The sequence below is a fragment of the Bactrocera latifrons genome, unplaced genomic scaffold (genome assembly GCF_001853355.1).
Source record: "Bactrocera latifrons isolate USDA-ARS-PBARC rearing strain unplaced genomic scaffold, ASM185335v1 scaffold_121, whole genome shotgun sequence".
Taxonomy (NCBI): domain Eukaryota; kingdom Metazoa; phylum Arthropoda; class Insecta; order Diptera; family Tephritidae; genus Bactrocera; species Bactrocera latifrons.
In genome coordinates, this window is record NW_017534642.1 from 84,424 (window position 1) to 102,355 (window position 17,932).

The 17,932-nt window shown below is 37.6% G+C and overlaps 3 protein-coding genes across 7 annotated transcripts in view; 1 reads left to right on the forward strand and 2 right to left on the reverse strand.

Annotated features, from left to right (window-relative positions):
* LOC108978398 (interference hedgehog) overlaps positions 1-422 on the reverse strand; it is a 79,954-nt gene extending 79,532 nt beyond the window's left edge. For 3 of the 4 annotated variants that reach the window (XM_018948653.1, XM_018948654.1, XM_018948651.1), the window contains exon 1: positions 159-422. The gene's annotated coding sequence lies outside the window, so the exon portion shown is untranslated. The remainder of the gene's footprint in view (positions 1-158) is intronic. The other variant, XM_018948652.1, reaches the window with a different exon arrangement.
* Positions 1-17,932, forward strand: part of LOC108978401 (probable 4-coumarate--CoA ligase 3) — a 145,132-nt gene that overhangs the window by 34,318 nt on the left and 92,882 nt on the right. The window lies entirely within an intron of this gene.
* Positions 7,785-17,932, reverse strand: part of LOC108978399 (potassium voltage-gated channel protein eag) — a 58,434-nt gene continuing 48,286 nt past the window's right edge. Inside the window, exons 13-16 of one of the 2 annotated variants that reach the window (XM_018948656.1) lie at positions 15,903-16,155; positions 15,223-15,632; positions 12,262-12,552; positions 7,785-10,349 (exon numbers count right to left, since the gene is read on the reverse strand). In XM_018948656.1, coding sequence (XP_018804201.1) covers positions 9,231-10,349; positions 12,262-12,552; positions 15,223-15,632; positions 15,903-16,155 — 2,073 coding nt within the window. In that variant the 3' untranslated portion in view covers positions 7,785-9,230. Of the gene's footprint in view, positions 10,350-12,073; positions 12,553-15,222; positions 15,633-15,902; positions 16,156-17,932 lie in introns of those variants that run through there. The other variant, XM_018948655.1, reaches the window with a different exon arrangement.

Here is a 17,932-nt window from a genome sequence, read left to right on the forward strand (position 1 = left end):
ATGCGACACAGCTGGGCGAGTCGCGAGTGTCTCAACAGCCACAAGCAACAATAACAACAAATATAACTATAGCAATAAACAACAACAACAATGTCAGCAACATTCACCAGCTTCCTGTCTGCCCAACAACTTTGCTTCTCTATAAAGAATTCGCTTACAGAAATTAGAAGAAATTTCTTTCACAAAACGAAATGCAACGGTGGGCGCGCACAGTTAACGGCAAGTCGCATTTTCATATTTATTGGCGTTTTAGTTGTTGTTTAACGCGACACAAAAACATTCGCTTCAATGCATTTAGCCCGCACCCGTGTAAGTTAGGTTGACTGTTGTGTTGTCTCGGACGTGACGTGAATTTCATGCACGCGCACACATCCAACTCAGCAAGCGTCTCAAACTGAACTAAATCGCCGCGGCAGACATCGCAGACCGATCAACTCAATTCCACTGACACATTCACCGTCTGAGCGGTGGGAGCGAGCATGACCAGCCGCAAGCAATCGAAGAAAAACTCGTTGAACCGGCTTGGTTGCTGGCCGCTGCTGTAGCTGCTCTTCGTCGTTGTGTATCTTTCTTGCAGTTGCGTAGTCTTCGTTTGAGTTGTTATGGTCCGCATGCCGGTATGCACTGTCTTCTGTGTGTTTTCGAAATTGCCGGTGAGCGTAACCGCCGCAATCGCCTAGTTCATTCATTAATTAATCAACCAGGTTCTCGCTGGATTGCATCTACATATGTATGTAACTATGCCGCTCAGGTGCAATGGTTAAGTTATTTGATTCATATATTTTACTATTATTAGTGACCCTCAGAGCTTTGCTAACTGTAAGTCCGACTTTATGCTAACCTAAACATAATATTAGTTAAGGGACAAGCTAATTTGAAAAATTCTTATGGAACGCCCGACACACTACTCGAATAACGTGAATCAGTCTAGCTGAGGTATCGCATAAGTTGCACAACTTTCTTTGAATATTGCCTATAAATTTTAAGAAGACTCCTTGGAAAAAACTATTGAGTAACGAAATATATTTCCATGCATCTTGGCTTTGTCATAGCTCACTCCTAAGTCGTTCTTTACCTGTGTGTTTGGAGTTACAGTCGCCGCGTCGTCTCTCTCGAGCACTGCAAGGTAAAGAACTCTCGGAGAAATCATAAAACAGCCGACGCTCACGTAAATCAGTATCACTCAAAGTGCACATTTATTTTTTGCGAAGTTGCGTCTGTCTGCTACCGATATCTCCACAGCACACTTGATCTCGCTCGGCTAACATCTGAGATCAAAATGTTGAGGTCAAGCTTTAAATTTTTAAAGATTTATTACTTCTTTCGCGGAAATTGCATTTCATTTGAAAATATTTTGTTTTGAATTAGTTAGACATTATCTTATGTGCTAATAAATTATTTCAAATTCCATCAATTTCTTTATAATTAAACTGATATTGACGGACACTTTAACCGCGTCTTCTTGCATTCTAAATCCGATCCAACAGTTACCAGAAGATTAACCCAGCATAATCACTGCTCTATCTGCTTGTAAGACATTTATGTAGTTGCCAGGCCTCTGTGATACTCCTCAAATCTACCTACTTTTGAGTTATTCACTTATGCTTTGAGTGTTTTCTTCCACTTTGGCGCTCATTCGCTCGCGCTCTCATCTTTTATAATTTTATGTTGATCCCTTGGCACATAGCCATATTTACATTTATCTACTGAGGAGAATATGCTCACGAAAATAAAATGTCAAAGAAGCTCTGTCGTTTTTTTTCATTTACAAGATGACCATTAGACTGTAGCTATAATAATTGGAAGTGGGACTAATAAAAGTTACTCCTTGATTCGAGATCGGGCTGTGAAACGTGTTTTCTAGAAGCCTTGACAGTAGTGTCACTTTGAAGAAAAAAGTGTTTCAAGAATTTTATTATACTTGTGGCATTTCTTCAATAGTTTTAGTTTAGATCTCGTATACTGTATTTATTTATAAACATTTTAGTGAAACAAATATTTTCTAAGTTGCTGTATTTTGATCTATATAAGATATGTAGACTTTTATTGAGAAAACGATTTTTTAAATTTGCCATATTTATGTTTGTAGGGATTTGTACGGTGAGTGACTTACCTTTAGTGAAAAAAAATCCAAAATCAATGTCGCTTTTAGTTTAAGCAAAAAATAGTTAGATCAATGACAGCTGACGAGGTTAATTATCCGTTTATCCGATTCAATGATGATTTCGTTTACATTTGCCGGAGACACCAACCTGAGGTCAGTGACCCTTGGTTATGACCTTTGTTCGTATAATATTTAGTAAAGACATTAACCCTTTGTTTACATTTAGCAAAAACACAATCCGATGTCAATTACTCTTTTTTATCCTTTCAAGGTTGTGATTCATTGACCTCGGTATAAGATTTTAATCGGGAAGTTGAAGAGCAGGTTCAATCTTCCCTTGAAAGCTTTCAAAAGGAATGACTTGAAGTTTAATTACCCTGTTTTGCATTTAGCGAAGTCTACAACCTACGATCGTTGGCTTCGGCCATTGGTGAAGTCATTTACTTCATTATTTACATTTATTGAAGCCACCATCCCGAGGATCTGCATTAAAAGGCTTGGTTTTCTTCCATATATTTTTTTTTAATTTTATTGCATTATTTTGAGTTGTAAAATTTATATAATATCTTAGTTATTCCGTTAAATGTGTCTTTATGTATGTATGTATGTATGTATGTATTTGCTTTATTAATATATTTTCTAGATTTTCTTCATTTAAGCATGCGTTTTTTTTTCTGACATTCTTCTGACTTAATCCTTTAATTAGTGGTGAGTGTGTAGCGAGCTTTTGCGGTGTGTTTAGTAAAAATTGTCTAGTTCTTCAATGCATTTCTGGTGTGTTTAGGAATTTTCTACTACTTTTTGTTTGCAAATATTTCAAAGAAACTCTTCAACTCGTTCGCTTCTCATTCGTATGCTATACATATACGCAAACTAACGGTTTGCAGTGCGTTACCGTTAATGCGCGGTGAAGTTCGGCATTGAATGCGTGTGAGATTTTGTTTTATTAAAAAATAATTGATATTTGTATAGTGTCAATGGCGTATAAAAGCGTATTTTTTGGTATTTTTTCTAAATTTTTCTTTTTATTCTTCTAAGAATTCTTATATTTTCTTATTTTTTACGTTTTAGTTAATGATGTTGCAAAGCATTTTCGAGACGTTACCATGCGTTTTGCCCTTCAGCTTTGCAATTACACGCAGCATTTGCTTGAAAATTTCGTTTGCTTACGTCACGTGATGGCTTCTAATTTACCGTTATTTATTTATTTACAATTTGGTTTTGTTTTTCATTTCGCGCGGAAGCCAATCCTAAATACATGTCTTTACAAATAAATAAATTTAATTAATTGCACAATTTTTGCATATTTTTCAAATTTAAGGCTTTGCAAGGAAAACTTTCGAAAAGAAAAACATACATACATACATATGTGTGTATGTGTATGCAACGCCAATTCGCTTATGTCTAAATATTCGAATATTTCTTTTACTAGTTGCTGCTGTAAGCTTCACTTAGTCAGCTCGTAATTTTAGTTTTAGCTTTAGTTTTAGTTTAGCTTTAGTTTTAGTTTAGCTTTTGCCTCTTTACACTTCTAGCATTTTTCTAGTTTCGTATGCGCGCGTAGTTGACGAATTTGTTAAGCGTTTTTAGTATTTATAAATATTTTAGCTTATATACTTATATGTATGTAATCTATAATTTACTTTGAATTGTTTATACATGGTTTCAAGCAACTAACGGTTTTAGCAAGCATCTTGCTTGCTGCCTGACTTCCTTCTCGGTATTTTACAGTTATTTACAGCGGTTTTATTTACAATTTTCTTTTTTAATTAACAAAAAGTTGACGATATTTTAATTAACATTTAATTCGGTTTTGCATTATTTGCTATTTTATATTCTTTTCAGTTTAACTTTCAATTTACAACTACAAATAATTTAGGCTAAATATTTTAAATTAGATGTGTGTATGTATGTATTTAATACCATATTGGAATTGCTTGTCCTTTGTACAAATATATTTATGTGGTGTGAGTAAATATACACTTTCCAAGAACCTATTTGGAATTGGTAAGGTTTCGAAAGAAAGCACCTAAACAGTTTTGTGGTAGGCTCAATACGCTTAGTCGATAGCTGATATCCAAGTAGAGTAGTAAGTCTAACTGGATGCACAAAAGATTGTACATAACAGTCTAAGTGTGTTATCACGCCATCTTGGTGGAGCAGCCATCTAGTTTAAGCTAGTAGGGGGTAAACACATCTGTAACAATTTATACATAGATATATTCTTTCATTAAAAAATTAATAACAAATTAGCACAGTGTTGACTATACTCAGGTAACGAAATTCTCGAAGTTTATTCGAAAATCACATAAATTGTTGTTAGTTGGTATGTTAGTTAGTATTTTGGTACATATTTTGCACTATGTGTATGAATTTGTAATGCTCGAATAAAGATATCTTGCCAAAATGTAAATTAGTTGCACAAATCTTGACCAAACTTGACTTAAAACACAGACAAATATAGCTCGAAGACGTCAAATATACGATCAGAAATAAACAGCCACATTAAAACTGTTAACAGACGTCCATTTTGACTTTGCGTTCGCGTTGACCCAAAATATAGAGAAAATCATAGCGGAATATCCTATTCATCTGGATTCTTAAACATGCCTCTTTATATAAACATAGACGTGAAGATATGTTAAACAATATAAAATGTTGAAAGCAATAATATCCTTCGCAGATGTAAAAGTTTCCTTAAAAGAACTTTGGTTGGTCAAGAACTAGATTCCGATTGTTCCGTTTGTATGGCAGCTGTATGCTATAGTGGTCCGTTATCAGGTGTTCTAATAAAAGGGCAGCTTCTTAGTGAGAAAAGAACGTGTGCAAACTTTCAGATAGTTATCTCCAAAACTAACGGATGTTTTGACACATTGACCATTCATCTTTATTAAAATTTATGTGTCACGTTGTTTGTTCGCGATGGACTCCTAAACTACTCAACTGATTTTAGCAAAATTTAACATACTGTGTCCAGTTCGAACCAACTTAGAAGATAGGATAGTGAAAACAATTCATAAATTAAAAAAACACAGTGAAAGCTCTATTAAATAGACGATATATTAAGCGGACATCTCCATTAACCAAGCACATTGGTCGGTCACACAATTTGTTAATGTTTGCTAAGTAGAACTCTAATAACTGGACAGGAAGGCTGGTAACCAGACATTGAGAAAGTATCCTTAAATTGGTTACTTTTATACTTTATAGGGTCTGTCAAATTTCCTCCTGTGTGTTGCAAGCTTCCTGGCAAACTTAATATGACCTGTTCAGAGTATAAAAACATTATTTGAAAGTGTAGCAGGCGTTCTCAACCGCATATAATTTTTTAGCCAATTAAAAAAATCAAAACCTTTTAAGTCAGTGTCAAGTCAAACATGAATGTCAAAATTTCCTAACTTTCTTCTTGAACTTATACAAATTTGTGTACAGTAACAAAGACGTTTAACAAATTTAGCGTCTAGTTATATCTAAACGTGAATTTTTTCAACAACTTACAATTAATTAGTTATTATTAAAGGTACTCAAAGAAATATGCCGCGCCGCCTTAACCTCTAATAATATAAAACAACCATCGAATAACATTTTTTTTTTCATAATTTACATAACTTTCATTACTTATTGCTCTATTAGACCTAAGCGATCTATATGTATGTATATATGTGAGTGTGTAGTTGTATGCAGTTGTCCTAAGAGATATCTTTAAACTATGAGCACTTTGAGATATTCGAACTCAGTGTTGTATTTCTGCTTTGAAACCGCTTCAGGCAATCAACCAAGTGCAGCACAATTTAAGGCGCTGGCTTGCATGCCACATATTTTATTAAGCTAAAAATTTTGCTAAAACAAAATATGATGCTTTTATATACCTGTGTGAAGAAGGGCACAAATTTAGCTAACAAATTTGTTGCAAGTGAAGTTGGTAACTTAATTTGATAAATTAAATAAAATTTTGTATATAGCTTTTTGTAGCCTCAAATACATGCCTCAAACTACTTGCTATACGCTCGCGCACAATTTTCGTCACGTCTTAACAATATCACATTTATAATTATGCAAGTATTTGGTATTTATTATGCTATGCCATGCTATGCGAGGCACCAAAACTAATTTTCAAACCCTTGCTCTCCTATATTTACATTGCATGCGCGTTTTCTATTGCAGCATTTGTTTTTGTTGGGGGCAATTATACGTAGGTGTGCGGTGTGGCTAAAGAAAGGTGACTCTCTTATAAAATAGGTTATTTTTCTATGCTATATTTTCTTACCGGAAAGAGCAAGTAGCAGTATCATGGCTCAAGCTTTTCACCGAACTAGAAAACCACTCTAAGACTACATTAGCGAAGCTCTCAAATTTTCTTGCAAAGTTTCGTGTTCCACTTGTTCAAACTTAGTTAAATTAAATTAAGTGGCTATACCAGTGTGAAACTTTCATAATATCGAGTTTTGTTTTGGTTTTTCGATAATTTATATTTTCAAAAATGTCCGGTGAAATCGGTAAGATCGTATCTTGTATAGTTTTTGAATGTCAGCGACCGCTCGCAGTTTAAACTTCGGATAGTTGAAACTTCAAACACGTTTTCTCGAAACGACATTTTTCAAAATTGCTGACATCATAACTCAACGAGATATATTTGTATATATTTACTATACAATGACCTACGATCTTTTTGATTGGTTGAATTATCAAGTTGTTTTTTGAATATCACCATTTTGTTAATTTCTTAATTTTTTCAAAAATCGTTGGTCGTTGTATAGGAAATGCTTCAGCTTTAATAATCTTTTTGAACTGTTTTGGTATACTAACTCATTCGGCCGGAGTCATGTCAGCAGTTGGGAAAATATACCATAACATGCCCAAAGAAACATTCATTAACATACTTTAAAAAAAATCACGAAAATCGCCTAATTTTTCATGGGTATCATTGTTAAAGCTCCTTAAAGGGTCTTTTGTATCTTCTGGCTCAGTATTTTTCTTTGCATATAACCGCATTATATGTATGGATATTCTTTGTTCCTAACTTCTTTTAATTTCTCCATTGATATCGTCAAACTACTAGATCTTCCGACGATTCACAGTCATCATGCTGGTGAACTGCCGCGACTGTTTTGACTACTTTAATTTTACTTTTAATCCGTCCGTAGCTCGATTGCAATCACTTGAAAGTCACCTCCTTTGGCACGAACTTCGTTTGTGGGTATGTGTATATACAAAAATGCGCGCAAACTCAGCGGGCGTGTTGCCACCTCTAAGTATTTACAGTAAAGTTGAGAAAAAATAATTTCATTTTGCTTTTGTAATTCGATTGTCGTTTGGTTGTTGTTCATTTTGTTTAACGGTTAAATATTTCAAATGTATTTTCTGCTCTGCTTCTCTGCTTGTGTAGAACTTAATTTAGTTTATTATTACTATAATTACTTAAAAGTTATTTTAATGGAGCATTAGTTTTGCATTTATTGCTTAATTTTTGTTGTAGTTGTTTTTTAATAACTTTGTTTGTAAATAACTTTTTAACATTTATATTTTATTTACTTAATAATCAGTACCGTTGTCTTTGTCTTTGTTGTTGTTTTTGTTTTCTTAAATTTGTTCTCAGTTTGATTCTGTGTGTTCTCCATTTGTAGGACGGGTTTCTAAATGAAAACTGTAGTACAAAGTTTGCATATTTTGAATTTGTATTTATATTCATTAAATTTTATATTCTCTGCTTGTCTTTGCGTTCTCTTAAAATGTTCGCTTTGTTTTGTGTGGCAGTTAATTATGCAACATTCTCGTTCTAAAGACTCAGAAGATAAAATAACTATTTTTAAAACAAATATATGGCAACATTGTGTACGCTTTGTTAGCCGACAAAGATGGGCTTCGCTTAAGGGAAGGACTACATAGCCATGCCAGCAGGATATCTGGCAAAGTGGAGTAATTATATTGTACGAAATGAAACAACAAAATTGAGTACAGTGAGGGCTAGAAATAGCAAATAATAAATCTTAGTTTTCTTGCTTTTGCATGATATCAATTTATACGTAAGCGAAAAGCCTAATATTTGTCCATTCTTCTGAGTTTTTTTTTTCTCGCAAAGCAAACATTTTTTGTAATTGCATTATGAGCTTTTCAAGAGCTTTCAATAACTGTTTTCGATGTTTGAAGTTTATTGTGAACCTACTCTAGTATATTTTCCAAAATGTCTTTGAATTGTTTTTAGTAGAGAATGTTTATCAAACCAGATTAAAAAAGTTGGATTGCTGTTGAGCGCTTTAAGCTTTGCTATAGGCTTTGTATTGCGATGTTTTAAGCTCGCCCCGTTCCCAAAATAAGATTAGCGGAATTAAAATATTGCCACAAAACCATAAAAAAGTGGTTCGGAAAAATTACACAGCCAAGTAGCAGTAAATCGAGCTTTGTTGAAGACAATTTTTTTTGTTTTTTTTTTGTTTGCAAATTAGTGGGTATTCAATTCCTCAAAAAGGCAAGGAGCTTCACCAAGCGAAGTATTTCTGCTGTCGTCGTTAAGTATCTATAATGAATCTATAGTTATTTATGACTGTACTGCGAGACGTTTTGGCCTATGCCTCCGTCTTCGTCTCCGCCTCTGTCTGGCATGTATAATCTATTTATGCATATTATATATCTACACAGCTTCAACAGGCGAGCATTTGAACTCGCTTTGTAATACATATTTACAAATAAATTTACAAATTTTCTAAGCGGCTTATAACAGGTCTTGTGGTTTGCTTTTAACTAGGTGACATTTAATTTTTATAGATTTATTTTGTTTTTATAATTTTTCATAGTCATAATATCTGGTTGGTTATCACAAATATTTTTCTGCTCGACGCTTCAAGTTGCTTTGCGTGTCGCAGTTCGCAATTTAGCTCGCTAAATTTTAAGCTTTCGAAAGCTTCTATACTCTAGTTGACAGAAAATTTAATTACTGAAAAACATCTTATGCTATGCTATGTTATACTAAAACTTAGTCAGCAGAAGCCGCAGCAGCCTAAAATGAACATGAAGCGTTCCGCAGCTTCCTTCAGCTGTACGCCATCGTCTTGCGCAGTCTGCTTTATTCGCCGTATTATTGCTCGAAGCTGCTGCCAGTGTCCGATTGATGGCGCACCAATATCTTGGGCTAGAGAAATTCACGTTTGCTGCGTCCACCACCGCCACTGCCGCTGCCGCTAGATGTGCCGCTGGTGTTGCCACCTCCGCCCAGCGACGACGGTCCGGCCGTTGTGGGCGATGTGGCTGCGCTGCTCGAAGTAGCTGTTGTTGGCGTTGTTACTGTTGGCGCCGTCACCGGCACTACCGTCGTGGCCGTCACAATGGGTTCCTCTTCCAGCAAACGCTGCTGCTCTGGACTCTGCACATGTGATGGCTGCTTGGGAGGCGCTGGTGCCTTCCTGCTCTTCGAACGCCGTTTTTTCAGCATTAGCGGTCCCAGTCCATTGCCGCCTTGTGTCGCCGCTGACCCCATCTGTGCTGGGCTAAGCAGGCTCAGTGTTTGTGGAATGGGCGTGGAGCCTGCGCCTACCGCCACGGTTGCGGACGTCGTAGTTGTAGGCACACCAACGCCTCCTGCGCCGCCACCACCTACACCGCCGATCTGTACCACTACACCCGAGGCGGCGCTTGTGCTAATGGGTGGCGTGGGCGGCACCGTTGATATAGTTATCACAGTGTCCGCAGCTGGCGTAACCGCGGTCGAGTGTGTGCCACCACCGCCGCCATCGACTACACCAATGCGTGTAGTCAGTACCGTGCTGCCGGCCGCACCAGGCACGCCACCACCACCACTACCGGATCCGAGCTCATCAGCTGGCGTTGTTTGACCCGACGATTCCTGTGCAGGTAAACGTTTCATCAGCTCACCTAATAAGTCCTCAATGCGTCCGATGCGCTGCTGCATGCGCTGCATTTCCAGACGGACATCGACTTTTAAATCCAACATGGTTGCGATCAAATCGCGTTGCGCCATTGTGGGTGGCTGTTCGCGCAAACCTGTGTCATAGGTGTCCGAGGTGGTGGCACGTGACGAAGCCATTTCGATTTGCCTTTCACGCTCCAATGCAAGGTTGCGCTCTTTAGCTGCCAGTGCAGCCGCCGCTACTGCTGCTGCCGAGCCACTTTCCCCAACTAGTCGCGTGTCGCGACTGGGAGGCGAGGCGTCAATTTCTCCGCCTTCGTCGATTGTATCCTGGCGCGCGAGCGCCGCTTGACTAGCCTGTAGTTTAGGAGCTTTAGGAAAAACCTGAATGCATTCATATAATTGAGAGAGAGAGAGACAGAAAGAGCGAGATGGTGATGAAAGGGAAGTAAAGGTGTGGTTGAAATTGAAAATCGTGGATCGGCAGGCAGGCAGTAGGATAGGCAATAAACACGCAGTGATGAATTTTTTATGTTGGTTTGGGTGAATATGTCGAAGAACGAACAGCAAGAAGTTCGTACATGTAGAGCGTAGTTAAAAAGTGTGCAATGTGCGAGAGCGAGAGAACAAAATGAGCATATCCTCAGTGCGCGTGTGTCGGTCAGTACGATGTTTCACGAAGCCAACGAACGGAAGATGCAATTTGTGTTGCGGCCATTTGCAGGTCCAGGGTTGCATAGGAGATGATATTGTGAAGGTTTTGCGGTATTACGGGGTAGATTAGGTCAAACGGTATGCATGCATTTTTTATTTATTTATTTATTTTTTTTTTTTGGGAAGTGAGAAAGGGAGAAATAATGTTCATTAATTATTGTTTAATTTGTTAGATTTTATATTTAGCTTTGTTTATTTAACGATTGAGCGCGTACTTTGTTCAAACTAAAACTTACTGCTATAAGAAACTTTACTGGACATTCGGGTATATGCCGAAATAATATTCAAAAAACAGAATTTACATACTGAAATAAATGATACAAGTACATACCAATAACCCAATATTAAATAACTGAAGAAGGCAGACAATTAATCAACAAAACAACCAAGTAATAACTAGCAGCTAAGACAAGATTTTCATTTACTCTATGGGTGGCAACTCTGGCTTACAATCATAGCAGACACTACATAACAAATCTTCCAGTGCCGCCAACTACTTTTTGTACTGTTTTCTATGTCAAAAAGAAATGAAAAAATACAATAATTTCGCTTTTTTAGCTAGTGTAGATTAAGTCGGCTATGTTTACTAACGTCCAGTATCCGTATGCGGCGCCATTTGCGTTCCACCCACGAAGAAGTCGCCGTTGCGGTAGTCAGCGATTCCAAACTCTTGACGCGCTTTGCGGCTGCTGCCGCCACAGCTGCGGTTGACAACGGGTCCCTCAGTTCGATAATTTGTAAGCTTGTCTCTAAGGACTCGGCGCTCTGCAAATGAAAGCCATTGGTGTGCTTCTCTAACGCCATTAAATAGGACCAGAAAGGATTTGCGATTAAGAATGGGCCGATGGCTCACGGAACCAATTGAACTAGCTTACTCTCGGGAATGTGGCGCCAATGATCATATCTGACTAATGGAAGTGCATTAATGTGTTAAAAATATTTGTGACTGATGACTGGAGACTTGACTTCTTCACTGGGTCTGATGACGAGAAACTTATGTTGTTTCCTGTCTTTAGTAAAATTTTAAAAGAGGGGAAGACCATCTAAAGCTCTTAGGCACCGAGCGAGCTATCTAAATCATTTAGTTGCTCTTCATGAAATTATTAGAATTTTTATTTAAAGCCTTTTATTTAGGTCCTTTTAGAGAGCTCAATCAACTAGCATCTCAAATAATAAATATTTACATGTAAGCTCTAAAACTTAAATGTACTCTTTTTACAAGTTTTTAAAACTAACGTTATAGCGCTTTCGGAATTCTCTTGAATCTGAGCTTTTGGTAACTATTTGATATTTTCAGTAAAGCTTTGCAAAGCTTCATGACCGAGCTTTGGAAGAGCTTAGTGTGCTTTTTAAGCTTTTGTTGAAAAATATTTTTTATTATCTCGGCAATGTATTCGAATCCGCCAAAGTAAAATAGAAATGAACTTAGAAAAAAATACTAGACAGCCAATAATAAAATTAGAAATCAGGAGAAACAGAAATCAGTTAATGTGCAAGGCTTAATGCTAAATGGTGACTGTATTTTTAATTGTTCGCTGTTTAAAATATTTTCATTATTATCTATTTAAGCTTTTGTAATTACTTTATTGCCTTGTCCACCATTACTACTCGAAGTACTGCTCTGCCGCGCTTGGGCAGTGCTCTCACGCAGACTTTCGCGGGCGCTCAAACTTCTCGAGACTGCTACCTTGGCGCTTGTATCGCTAGCCGAATCGACACTTGAACTGCCCAAAAGGCGCCCCCATTTACTAGCACGCGTACTACGCGCAGATGGTGGACCCGATGAGGGCGAGGGTGATGGCGTTGGAGAGGGTGCGGCAGCTGTTGTTAGGATGCGTGAGTCCTCTGTGAGGGTTAATTTAGCAGGCAACTTCTTGAATGGGTTGTCACAAACAAACACGAGCAAGGCGAGATTGCGGGCAGCCGGAAAAGAGGTTGCAAGGATATCAAGTAAAAGAAAAGTTAAACAAAAACCCACACAAAAAATGTGTGGCGGTGGTGACCGTGCGGAAAAAGGATTGCAAAGACAATATGTTTCGGTGGTGTAAGGGTTAAGCATGTGAAAATAGATAAAATGAGCAGTAAACAATTTTGTTGTTAGTATGCAATTTCGAAATGTTTTTGTGTAAAAATTTTGTGAAATTCAAAAAAGTCACAACAAAACAGAACAACAAACACAAACATTTAAGCCATTCAGATTTTCATTCAGAGATAATGCGAATATTAGAGAGCGTATATCGAAATAGTGTTAAATTGTAGTAATATATGACAGTTTAGACGGGACAGTTGTGGAAATGGACGTTGAGGTTTGCGTAAGCAGGGATGTTTTTATTTTCGGATGAGTGGGAGAAGAGAAAAAGAGACAACAAGCATAAGTACGAGTACATATACATATATTTTGTTTTTTAAATACAGTTATTTTTTAACTTAATGGTTTTGGAACGAAACAAATAGGCTACGAGATATACGCACATATAAACAGTAATTACCATAAGTAATAACAATCTATGCAGTTAATAGCAAAAATTTTGATGCCTAAAACTAGGCAATATATTTTGTGCTAATTCACTGATGTGCATGCGATGTTTGTTCATGGAGAGTTACATAGAAATTTAATGTTTTCTTAAGCACTAAATTTCTTTGACGCCTAAAGGTATACTATAATTTATTATAAGAACAATAGTGGCAGAAGAGAAATTAAGGCAGCAGTAAGAAATACTAAATTCACTTTGAGGTGCGTACATAGTTATATTGGGTAGTGGGAAAAGTATTTTCCTACTTGTAAACAAACTTCAACTTATTTTTTATATTTATAATGAATTTTAATGAACCAAATATGCACCATTTTGGTCGACCACTTTTTGGCATTTTTCCACTAGAGACATTATTCCATCAGCTTCCAAACTTTCTGGCTTCTCGGGGAAAAGCCGCGATAAGTAATTCTTACAGGCTTCTCTTGAAGCCAACTTTACTGCATTCAGGGAGTTCTGCATTGACCAAAACAAACGGTAGTCCGATGATGCAAAGTGAAGGCTAAATGATGGATGAATCAAAACTTCCCAGCCAATCTCTCCCTGTTTTTGCCGAGTCATCAAAGATATATTATGTAGTCTAGCGTTGTCCTGATGGAGACGAGGCCCTATCTGTTGATAAGTTCTGGTCGTTTCGTTCGACCAGGCTGGAGCAGCCCATTGTAGATAGTTCCTTTCCAATTCCACCAAATACTCGCCGTGACCTTTGGAGGCGTAAATCCTGGCTTTGCAAAAATTTGTTGAGCTTCACCACGCCTGGATCATGATCTTTTTCGCACATTGTTGTCGCATTTGATCCACTTTTCGTCTCCTGTTGCCATTTACTTCAGAAATGGTTCTATTACATTTCGTTTCAGTAAAGAATCGCAGATCTTAATTCGGTCCATTAAATTTTTCACCTACAATTCATGTAGTACCTAAACATCGAGTTCACTTTTTGTAGCCAATCTTTTTTAAATGGTTCAAAACCGTTTGATGATGAATGTTAAGTTCCTTAGCAATGTCAGGGCTGCTTATGTGACGGTCCTGAATATAGCGAATTTCTTCATTATTTTCACTAATATTTGAACAGTTGTACCTTTTTTCAACCGAATTTTATTTTCTTTTTGCTTAAAGAGGCTTAAAATCTCACCTTTCTAATACTACCGGGATGGCACAATGTGATTGGGAGCTCTGGAGTTATACGACTGCAACGTCATCTATTGACAAAATGCGAAAAACTTTTTCAACTACCCAATATATAGAAGAAAGTAAGCTTTGCATGCTGAGGGAACTTAGTTGGGAATAGTATCTAATTAAATGTTTAAAACATGTAATAAAAAATATTTTTTTTTATTTAGAAAACTGCGGTATTTTGAGTGAAATAGTGAACTAATTACAAAATAGAAGAAAGATCTTAATGGAAAAGAAATGTTTTATACTTTGTGTGGAAGGAATGGCTTGAATTAATATCAAAACTCATTTGGGGTCTAGGAACGAAAATATATTTAGGATCTTCATATAAGAACTTGAAGTCTAATATTAACACAGAAATCAAAATTGTATTCACTTTGACATATGCAGGGTCTGTTAAACCGGGTTTGAGTATTTACTGTAAATAATTTTATAAATCTTTTTCGCCTTCCTTGTTTCTACAAATACATATACCATGTTTACACCTCGTCCCATCATACTTACAATTTGACGTTGCGAAAAGCACAGTTTTCATTATTTCATACACAATTAATATTAGTTAAGAGTAACAGTATCCAAAGCACGAAATTATACAGTATTTTATGTGACAAACATACAACGCACATTGATAAAAATACACATTTAATAATATAATAATAAAAATGCTATTACAAAAAATGTAAATGTAAAATCAAATAAAAAACGTACACGAAATACGCACACACATGCATTTAGCACATAAAATACGGCAACGCCGCACGCACATTCTACGTTACACACACGCAAACATATATATTTACAAAGAACCGTTGACTTACGTACACGTTGCGCGTACATACCTTGGTGCGATCCGCGTCGCCGTCGCCCTTCTCCACATCACTTTGACCGGAGACAACCTCTTTGGAGCCGGTTTGCACCTGCGGCGTACGACGGAATTTCGAGAATATCTTACGCACCAGATGGTCTTGATTTTGAGGCAATTGAGGTTCGTTTTTACGCCGTTCGGCCAATTCTTTCTCGCGCTTCACATCGGCCACCTTGCGAAAAATCAGTCGATGTCTTAAATTGTAGGTGAGCACCAGATTGCGTGCAAAACTATTCGCAAATGCCGAATAGAAATCGAGGACTTCGAGCAATTTATCACGCTTGATGGCATGCAAATCACAATAGGTTAGGGCGCGCACATTGGCAGCGCTCTGGCCAACAGCCGAATCCTTCCAGAATTGATCGCCGAAGACGTCGCCCTTACCTATGAGTCAAGAGAATAGCATATAAGTTTCAGAGAAACACAAAGCATGTCGGTGCAAGCGGGTATATACAGAAATAGAGGGAGAGAGTGAAATAGAGCGAAAGAGAGCACAATTGGAAAACTTAGCACGCTGCAAGGAAAGTGTGATTAAGTGCAAAATAGGATTGGCGCTACAGAGGACGCTCCCTAAAGGTGGACAAACTTTGGAGCCTAGTGTTGTTTGGCACCCTTAGGAAGTTTTCGGTTCAAAGCAAGGTTTTGAAAACTCACCCAATATTGCCACAACTTCATCGTCCTGTATCACCTCCAAACTGCCGGTCACTATGAAACACAAACTGTCGATGCTCTCTCCGGTGTGGTAGAGCAGATCGCCCGGCGCCGAGTGCGACATCATGAAGTGCATGGCTAGCGCGCGTAGACAACCATCCGAGGCAAGACGAAATGCTGGATGCTCGTTAAATACTTTGCGATTTAGATGAACACAAATGTCAGCCTTCATATCTTTCGGACAATAGTTTAGTACCTGCGAAGTGGCCAAGCCGCATCATAAACGGCAAAACGTCAAACAAGGTGCGAGAGCACAACAAAATCAAAACAGATGGGCGTGGCAAATCAAATACGATGTGAAAATGAAGGAAATCGAAAGAAAAACAAAAACAAATGTGCAATGCAGATAAATGAGTGCATAGAGTGATGAGAGAGTAGTAGTAGAGAGATAGAGAGAGAGATGAGTACATGGCGCTGAATCTGAAGCGATGAGCATAAATTTCGATATATGAGTAACATGCATAACGGGTATTCATAGGGTTTCAAGTCTAAATGACAGGCCTGGCGAACTTTTTCATCAAACCAATGAAAGCTGTCAAAAAGCTCAATGGCTTTGGCAGCTTTTGGCAGATTTGTGAAAGTTTCTCGTCAAACCAATGAAAGCTGTCAAAAAGCTTAATTGGATTGAACGCTTTTAGCAGATTTGTGAATACCCATTTTGACATTTTTTGTTAGAAATGAATTTATTTTACGCTGAAAAAGTAGCGGGTGATATTTGATACAAAATAGCATGATGCACACGCACACTCACACATACGTACAGACATTTTCGAATCTCACTGGGAAATGGAATTGAGTCTGCGTGGTTAGCGAGTTCCGCCTTTCAAACACTGCATAGATTTAGCTTAAATAAATTTAATTTTGAAATAGAATGTCTAGCCACCAGGAGCTCTCTTTAAGAGCGATTCACCAACGCTGCTTACTAAAAAATATTTTAAGTTTTCACAGCGCTTTCACGAATTAAAAGATCGCTAAGCGCGCGCTCAACTCCATTTCCGACTGAGACACCTGGCAACTTTTTTTGCTGCTTCGCTATGTGAGAGTAAGTGTTCGTTCCTTCGGCGATTCTCGTATGTCGCTTCTATGTATGTGTGTGTTTACTTTTAATGAGTCAGACCTAGATGTTTTCTCTGTAAAATAGTGATAACCGACATAAGCTCGGAATTGTTTTGTGCTACTGTTGTCGCTAGTCGCTATTGCTGGTTGTATGTATTTCATGTGTTTGTAGTCTATAGTATACTATTTTTAGGCACAAACTACAGTCAACGAAAATGGTATAAAGACGCTTCTATCTGTTTCAGAACGCATCAATTGCGCTCCTATAATGATTTAAACCAAATGCGCTACAAGCTTTGACAAAATATATTGAGCTTTCTATGAGCTTTTGAATATTGCCATGATTTGGTTTAAATTCCATCTAAAGGCACGGATTTGACGGACGCTTTTCGTTTTGGCGCACGGATTTGCGGTTTTTATGAGGCGCTAAACCGAGCATGATGACCGAACGAGCGAGCGAGCTTACCTGGACGTAGTTAAAGGGAGTAGAAAAATAAAAAAGAGAGACAAATAAAGTAAAATGCAAATTGAGCTGGATTCGAAAATTAGTTCGAAAACAAAGTTATAAAAGCATGAAGAGGCAGCAAAGAGCAAGTAAATAGCAAACATTTACAAAGCGTTTGTGAAGTTATAAAAAAGTTTAGGAAAAAGGCGCTAAGCAGAAAAAACTTTGAAGTTAAGTAAGAATAAAATCGCGCTCTAAAAGCAAAAGCAAACGTTAGCGGGGCTTAAATGGCCCAGAACGCGAAAGAAATGTGTTGCAAGCAAATTATGAAAATGGAAATGCAGGTACTGCTTAATGAAAAACGCGCATGAAGCTTTGGAAAGCGCCTAAAACTATGCACCTCCGCTTACACACACAGATTGCGGTGCATTACTTTTGCGCGTTGGCTGAGTGCGTGGGTGTCTGTTAAAGT